This window comes from Oreochromis aureus, linkage group 7 (assembly GCF_013358895.1).
Source record: "Oreochromis aureus strain Israel breed Guangdong linkage group 7, ZZ_aureus, whole genome shotgun sequence".
In the NCBI taxonomy this organism is placed as follows: domain Eukaryota; kingdom Metazoa; phylum Chordata; class Actinopteri; order Cichliformes; family Cichlidae; genus Oreochromis; species Oreochromis aureus.
In genome coordinates, this window is record NC_052948.1 from 15654668 (window position 1) to 15663312 (window position 8645).

Sequence of the window (8645 nt, forward strand, 5' to 3'; positions counted from 1 at the left end):
ACTACTACTTGATTTTTGTTTTTAAATGTCCACCAAGCAGGTTGTGACTGGCTGGTCTGCAAGAGAGCATACTGGATACTTTGTGTCAAACCAGTGATGTATGCCTCTGATTTATGACAGAGGAAGTAATTAAAGGTAATGGCAATTTTTCTTAATATCATAAATTATGATATATTTAATAACTCGTTAATAATCAATAATCACATTGTTTAACACATTTTCACACAAAACACAGTTTTTGTCAGAAAGTAAACGTTTTGGCTTAAAATGACAACAGCGCTCCAGTATGAATTATTATTCCATCATTTTAATATCTCAAACATCCTGTTCATCATCCTATTCCATCGGCATATTTTCATGATCATATTTTTTTGGTCAGAATATTATTGATTATTATCGAGTTATGAAATATCATAAAAAGTATTACTGGTTTGACACATGGTATGTAATATCTATTTCTTCTGCTTCTTAGCTCAAAAAGTCGATTCTGTTCATCTGGGTGTGGAAACATTTTGTCACTTATCCAAGTGACTTCTTCAGTCTCAGCTGAGTGGTGTTTCCTTAGCATTATAAACAGCACCTTTGCACAATGACTGAAACTAGCACCACTGATGAACAATGGGCTGTGAGGTCAGTTTCTTGACCATTAAATTGGCAGATGTACAGATGAACAGAAGCAACTTTAGGGTTTTTCTTACCTGGACGATTGAGCATGTATCAAAACATTGATTTACACACTTTCTAAATATTGCATTTTTACTACTACGTTCTTACTAAATACGGTGCTGCTTGCGGTCTTTGTTCACAGGCTCGGAATATTTTAGTTGTTCCTTGTAGTCAAATAAAGAGTAGGGGGGACAAACCCTTTCAGTCTGTGGCATCAAGGCTTTTCAACAGTCTATCACTACAGCCACATTTAGCTGACTTTTAAAAAGAAGTTAAAAACTTTTTTTGTTTAAACTTTTGTAACTACCTGTTTTTTTTGGCACTTAATATTCTTATTTCCTTTACTATTTTCTGCTGTACAGTGCTTTATGACTGTGAAAAGGGCTTAATAAATAAACTTAACTTATTAATTTACGTACAAATTTCAAAGAGCTGAAACATGAAAATTAGATAACAAATTCACTGTTTATGCTACAAAATAGAGAAAAAACTTTTTTGGCCTCTAGTTTTGATCATTAACTGCTTATTTTTACTTGCACCAAGGAGGTTGTGTTTGGTTTGGTTTGTCTGGGTGTTAGCAACATTACTCAAAACCTGTTTGGACAGGTTGGAATAATTTCTTTTTTAATCATCAATAAACTGGACTTATTCATTTATTTATTTTTTACATTTTGCATATCTTGACAAATATCAAATTGAAATAAAATAACATTAAAGTTAACATTTATCCAACTATTGTTCTTTTTTCTTTTGTTGTTGTAGCTTTGGCATACTTTATAAATTCTTATAAATTGCCAAAAAAACATATGTTGCTTCATTCACAACACTCAGCATGTCCTAAGGTTTGGCTTATTAGACTTATTTGTTTGTTATGGATGAATTTACTCAATTTCTTAAAAATCAGAAGTGGGGGTTATCCCAAATTTGACTTAATCCAGATCTGGATAAAGAGATTTCTCATACATTCTGAATCACTGAGTGATGGAAATACTGGATATTTTGTCATATCTTCACAACTTTATATCAAACTGAAATATTAAAATCCAGATTCAGAATATTCTGGATTCACTGACTCTTCTCATACCTGATGTAGATTCATCTCTCAGCGGTGGTGTTTATTCTCAGAGTGTTCTTGTTCTGAGATGACTTTTACAGTTAAGTGACTGAGTCACATCATACCAGTAATACAATTATGTCATCTTAGCATCAGGGAACCAATTCAGACTGAACACTTAATAAGTTAATAGAGAAAGCAAACCACAGGTTGAGTGATAATTTAAAAAATAAATAATGGGCCTTTGGGAGATGACTGTACACGGCATTAAGCATGACCACTTTTCTTGGTAGGGTACGGAGCCACTGTGGAGGAGTAGTTTATACAATGAAGGATATATATGGAGTGAAACTAAGCACAATCAAATTTTTGTAGGAAAACTAAACAAATGAGGAATTTAGGCAAGAATTTGATATTTTATTTAAAAGATATAAACTATGATTCATTTTTATTGTTAATAACTGATTTACGGCAATGTCAAAGTTTGAAATGAACATGCTGAGGCAGAGTCTTAGCTTATTAAACAGATGTGTGCATCTTATAGTTATTTCTGACCATTTGATAATCAAAAATGTTTAATATGCTTGCATAACAGAAAGTCTGTTTAAAGATTTTTTCTTTCTTCCTTTTTTTAATTTTTATTTTTATACAGCATTTGAAAAGGAAGCAGCTTTTTTTGGGCTGGCTAAAAATTTCCTTCAGTCCTGCCCTAAAATACTCTGATTAAAAGTAGCCCCATGACTTCTTTCTTTGTACCCAGCTGATATCTTTGATTAACCAATGCTTAGTGGCAAAAAGCTTATTTATAGGCATAATATCACAGTGTTTAATTGCATTGAAAAACTCATAGAGCTGTCATGCAATTTATAAGCAGCCAAGAAAATGTGAGTCTTGGTTGCATGGCAACCCACGATCCTGTGATTACAGTGTTGCCCCAAAAAAGGAAACACCATTAAATTAGTGTAGTGGCTGGATCTATTTACTGTCATGCATCAGTTGCGATTTTTGATCCTAGAAGCTGTTAACGATGATCCTCATCACATAGTGCACGACTTCCTGTTGAAGACCAGATGATAATGCCATACAAAACAAAGCATATTAACCTCCTCCTACATAGAAAGGTGAAATTTTATAGATTTTGAAATCAAGATTTACACCATTCTCTACAGGTTGATCAAACAGGATTTTTTTTTTCCAGCGAGTCCGATTGCGGATGTTTTCTTTTTTTACCACAGTCTGATTAATTAGCAGCATAAGTCTTATCAGTCAATTTCTCTGTGTCCGTTTATTCCAGACGAGCTCCTCTGGCTCCAGTAGCAGTCACGTGACACACCTCCACATCGGCCCCAAGTTTCTGCAGCTCATCCAGCCAGATCTGTTGCTTGTGGGATAGTCGGTCATTGGGACCCTTCACCTCCACCAGCTACAATCACATGACATCACAAGAGTTTAAACTACCAAGCACCAAAAATCTCCTGATTACATAAAAAAAAGAGAACAAAAAAGCCAGGATGGTCAGGTGATCTCACCTTGTAGCTGTTGTTTGAGCTGTTCCACACCACAAGATCGGGCAAACCTCCACGGCAGTGCCTGTAGTCTTTTGCCATTCGTGCTATTACTCCACCTAGAAAGGCTCCACCCAGGCATGCAACAAGAGACTGGGGAGAGAAAAAAGAAAAGAAAAGAAAATCAGCATCTAATTGCACATCAGTATCATGTTGAAATGTAGAAACTTACAATCCTCTTACCAAAAAAAAGGTATAACAAAAAACAATGAAAACAGTACAAAGAAAAAAAACCTTTAACCTGTGACAAAAAACACATGGTCTTCTTCAAATGGATGCCAGGAACGCCAACAAAAACATCGGGGACAAGGGCTTGTTTACTGCACTATCACCTTTTTTTGTTTCTTATTTTTCTATTATCAGTTCATACAGATTCATTAAAGGCTTTACAAGAAAGTTTGAAACCCCATTGTGCATGTATTACACCAGCACGGCTCCAAAGTAAAAGAGCCTGCGTGCTAATCTGGCAATGGAGGATGCTCCAAACTTGGTAATGAGGTGAGACAATTACTGGAGTGTGTTTAAGGAAAATGTGTCATCATTCGCCCCACTGCGCTGACACGTAATATGAGAAACACTGTACACTGACAGCATTGAACATGTACTTTTAAAACCTTAAGTACCTGCGCTTGTTGAAGGGATGAGAAACGTTCCCAGCTCACCAACGAACACACTTTTCCCTCCTGGGAATTCCAGACATCTTCCAACATATTTTGCAGAGTTTCCACAGACGCCTCACAAAGTAACTGGACACGAGACTCAATTGCATCCTTTCTGTTTTCATAAAAGCAGTCGGTATAAAAGTCCAGTGGACACGTCTGTAAGGGAAAACAAACGTGAGCCCTAGAGTTTCATACATATTCAGATAAACAGGTATAGACCCTTCTTTACCTGGTATGGGTTTCGGAAGACATCTGGAATACTGTCCATGAAAATGATGTCCCACAGCAGGAGAGCAAACAGTGTTGAGAATGTTGAACCCTCTCCATGGATCCCTGATAATAATAATAATAATAATAATAATAATAATTAAACAAAACAAAAGAAAAAACAAAAAACCTACTGTTTCTGTTTCTATCTATACACTTTTACAGGAGAAAAAAGTGGTTTACCTTGGTCAAAACCTTGCTGTCTGTAATGCGCTAAGGACAGCTCCTCTACAGAGCATATTACAGTGGAATGAGCGCCCTCTTCATTTGCTGGTAAAAGAAATTTAGACTTCCCCATGCCTCCCTCATGAGGAAACAGCTGTCCTCGAATAGTCACCTGCAGTCAGATGTAACAACAAACAAACACAAACACACACACACACACACACACACACACACACACACAAAAGAATCTTTTAGGTGAGCTAAAAAACTAAGCTGTTCCATTTTGAAACCCACACACTGACACACTGTGAAAAACGTACATGCTTGACATCTTGCACTTGGACAGTGGGCAGGTCTCTCAGTTGCAGGCGGTACTTCTTGCAGCTGGCAGACTCTTTCATTCTAGCAGCTCTCTGATGGAGTGAGAGCTTATGTCCTGTACGCACCAAAGGGTCTGACAGCCCATCTCTAATAGCACAGATAGCCTGCCAGGTAAAGAACACGGTCCAACAATTGAAAGATTAACACAAGACATCTGACAAAAAATTAAATCAAGAGACTGTCTCAGTAGGAGGTGAATGAGAACAGAGAAGGGTGCGGACTTGCTCAGGACTTTTGAGGTGCTGGTGAAGGTTTAGTGCCAGTCTGTCCCACCATCGCCCGCGGCTGTCAGGACAGTAAATGGACTGCAATAGCAAAGACCGCAGCTCTTCAACTGCTTCCTGTGACATGAACAGAAGACCCATGAGATCTTCAACAATGACATGAACAAGCACTTAAATTTGTGTTAGGCGGTGAATGGACAGGTTCAAAAAACCTCATAGCGACGGAGCCTTTGCAAAATCTCGATCCCTCTGGATAAAATTCGAGTGTAAGCCCATCCTGCAGTGAAGCAGCGCAGAAACACAGGCAGCTTTTCCTGATGACTGCAAACAAATCATATTGTTATCAGTCACAAGTGACTGTTTTTGGAAAAACACTGAAGCAAATGTTTATGATTTCCCACCTGAGGTCATTGTTTTTCTTCAGCACTAGCCATTGACTTTTGGCTGCAGTGTAGAGCTCCATGGCCGTCTCCCACTGACCACCCTGCATAGCCAGGATCACCTCTTGCAGTGCTCGCATGGAAGCTTCATATCTGGTGTGATGCATGCCATTATTAGTACTTATCTGTGCCTATCCTGCTTGATAAAACATAAGAAAGTCATTATAGATGTTTTGGTAGAACCTTACCTGATAAGGTCCTCTCTATCCTGAAAAACCTTGGCAACACGCTGTACTGTATAGTCTGGGAAGGCCAGACGACCTGAGTTTACCAAAAGGATGGTATAAAGCTGGCTCTGTCCTCCAGCTGCCATCTCCTCTTCTTCCATGGTGTCCGTCAGAGAGAAGAGCAGGAGAACACGAGAGAAGACAGCCCGAGGACCCCGACAGAGACGGACACAGGAACCTGCAAGCTGCTTAGCCCTTTAAAGACAAGATAGGGGTGTGACAACCACTGCAATACTGGTACTAAAAAAACATGACGTAAATAATTATCTTACCGTTTAAGAATCACTGCTCCGACACTGTTTTGTGCAGTGGTCAGAGAGAAAAGAGACTTTTGCTTGCTAAGGCGGAGCAGTCCGTCCACTAGCTGCTGTTTTTGGGTCGCTGAATTGCCCAGGTGGAAAGTCTTAGCCAAAGCTTTGAGTTCAGGAGCTGGCAGGAGATCCAGAGCCTCACCCAAATCTTCAAGGTCATTCTCTTTGAGAGGTAAAAACACCAGACGTGGACATTATTAAAGAAAATTTGGTGATGTTTATTCATTGATGTAATTTGATGTTTATTCCAAACATTTTACTGTATTTCCAAGCTTCAACCATTAACATGATGCCAACATAATAGCTAAATGTGATCAGTGCAGTCATATTAATAACATAATTGGAAAAAGATGAATATCGAACGGTAACAAAATGACAGTAACAAAAGGAGACATTAAAATTTTTACACTTTAATGGTAGAGAGCATTTACCTGTCTCCAGAAAACCACTTTGAACCAGTTCTTGTGCAATGGGTCCAAGATCGCTGCATATCTCTTCATAATCCAGCTTATTTACTTGGAGCCACTTCAGTTTCCTCTGAAAAAGCCTCACATACAACTTCTGTCCCATGACTTCAAGAGAGAGAATACATGTGAACAATAAAGCCAGATTTTCACAGTTTTTAGAATAACTATTGAATAATATTTTAACATACCTGACAGATTTTCAAATGCACGTATAAAAGACAAATCATCTTGGTTGAACAACTCTCTGTCATCCTCATTCTCCAGCACAGCGTGCAGTACAGTTTTGAAGTTCCTGAGGTAGTAGGGAAGGTGCAGCGAAGCTGTAGTCGAGCTCTGCTCACTTGTGATGCTATCGGCACCAAACACTGGGAGTAAATCATCACTGACAACCGCAACCCTGTCCTCACACGTTTCCTCTGAATTCAAAGGTTGGTCACAAGCAGATGGTGATACTACAGTTTCATGCTGATCCAGATCAGTTGTTCCAGCTTTACTTTCAGAGGAATTCTCCTCCAGCTTGGCTTTCTTTTTAAAGCTAGCTGCCTTACCAGTGGAAGATTTACTTTTTCGTTTTGCTGGTTTGGTGGGAGACGAGTGTGGCTTTGGAGTAACTTGTTTTTGAACAGTATCAGATTTAGATGCTTTGTTTTCAAGTTTATGTTGTTTTTTTGAATGTGATGGATCTTCCACTGTTGCTGCACAAGCGACACTGGTGGACCGGCGTGTCATACCTTCTTTTTCATCATCTAAACTCTGAATCAGAAGATTCTCCTTCTGTGAGCTATTCAGTGTCTCATCAAGTTCATCCACTGTCTCTTTCCTCTCAGATGCCTTATGAAATTTTCCAGATAATTTGGAAGAGAGACTTTCCAGGTCAATGGTCCTGACCACAGTCTTGCTGTTTATTTCCCGTGGTGCCTGTTGTGAGTTATTTCCTGGTTTGGAGGGAGAAGAGTGGGGCTTCAGAGTAACTTGTTTTTGGACAGTATCAGATTTAGATGCTTTGTTTTCAAAATTATGTTGTTTTTTTGAATGCGATGGATCTTCCACTGCTGCTGCACAGGCAACACCGATTGATCTGACTGGCAGGTCCTCTTTTTTGTCTTCTAAACTCTGAATCAGAAGATTTTCTTTCTGTGAGCTATTCAGTGTCTCATCAAGTTCATGCATTGTCTCTTTCCTTTCAGGTGCCTTATGAAATTTTCTAGATAATTTGGAAGAAAGACTTCCAAGGTCAATGGTCCTGACCACAGTCTTGCTGTTTATTTCCCGTGGTGCCTGTTGTAAGTTATTCTTTTTGAAATAAGGGCTTGTTTTGGTCTCTTTGCCTTCTTCGCCCTCTTCTTCCACTTTTGGATCCACCTCTGGAGACTTTGGGAGACTCCTTCTGGGTGACAGCTGAGTGCTTGAGATAACACTATTACTTGCTGAGCCGACAGTGCTGTCTCCTCTCTCAAAGTTCTGACATTGCAGATCAATATGCTCATTGATCTTGAATCTCGGTACCAGCTGGCCACACAGGGGACAGGCCAGCTTAGGTGGAGGCTTGCTAGAGAAGAACGACGTAATTGGACTTGCGGTGGCACCCCTGGCAGCAGTCCCAGCTTTAACAACATTGTCTTTCTTTTTGGTTCTGGACAATGATAAACGTCCCTTGAGTATGCCTTTGTTAGCTCTCTCGGCCATGTTCCAGCAATTCAGGCGGCAGTGGTGGTGCTGCTCGGTGAAAACTATTTTCCCCCAAAGGTTTTCTTTGTCGCATACTCTGACAGCTTTCGGTGTAGAAATGACTCGTATGCTAGCTTACCTATGCCTCATTTAAAACGGTCACACATTTGCGACTTTTAGTGCTTTACAAATCCAACAGAAAACTATAAAATACAGCCTGTCAGCGGTTCAAAACAATAGCTAACATACCGATAGCAGATATGGCACCCAATCCCGCTTCTTAGGCACAACCAGTAGAGCGCAGAACATCAAAATCGATCCCAGATACATCGATATTTTTCCTCAACAAACGCAAATAAATCCTAGGAAGCTGTAAGATATAATCATATTAAATATGGCTTTAAGTAAAGATAATCTAATAATATAAATGGCACCATGACTTACAAGCCACCACTGTATACTGTTAAACAAACTAGAAAATGACTAGAAAATTAAAAAACAAAGAAAAAAACCCCCATAAAAAATACAATCCGTGCATATAGAGGTGC

General features: G+C 39.1%; 1 protein-coding gene across 1 annotated transcript; it reads right to left on the bottom strand.

Annotated features, from left to right (window-relative positions):
- Positions 1-2532: 2532 nt before the first annotated feature.
- fan1 (FANCD2 and FANCI associated nuclease 1) lies at positions 2533-8372 on the bottom strand. Its single transcript, XM_031748126.2, has 13 exons — positions 6618-8372; positions 6394-6534; positions 5924-6125; positions 5613-5846; positions 5386-5517; positions 5197-5305; positions 4982-5101; positions 4700-4864; positions 4398-4551; positions 4177-4280; positions 3909-4103; positions 3250-3378; positions 2533-3143 (listed from the first exon to the last, which is right to left on the bottom strand). Exons 1-13 carry the CDS (start codon positions 8113-8115, stop codon positions 3006-3008), a joined length of 3321 nt encoding a protein of 1106 aa, XP_031603986.1. The 5' UTR covers positions 8116-8372; the 3' UTR covers positions 2533-3005.
- Positions 8373-8645: the final 273 nt, after the last annotated feature.

Excerpts from the sequence above, each read along its gene's own strand:
- fan1 (XM_031748126.2), bottom strand. The coding sequence starts at position 8,115 with ATGGCCGAGAGAGCTAACAAAGGCATACTCAAGGGACGTTTATCATTG. Across the intron at positions 5,102-5,196 it reads AAAGGCTCCGTCGCTATGAG|GAAGCAGTTGAAGAGCTGCG; the intron begins GTTTTTTGAACC and ends TTCATGTCACAG. Across the intron at positions 4,281-4,397 it reads ACAGCAAGGTTTTGACCAAG|GGATCCATGGAGAGGGTTCA; the intron begins GTAAACCACTTT and ends TATTATTATCAG.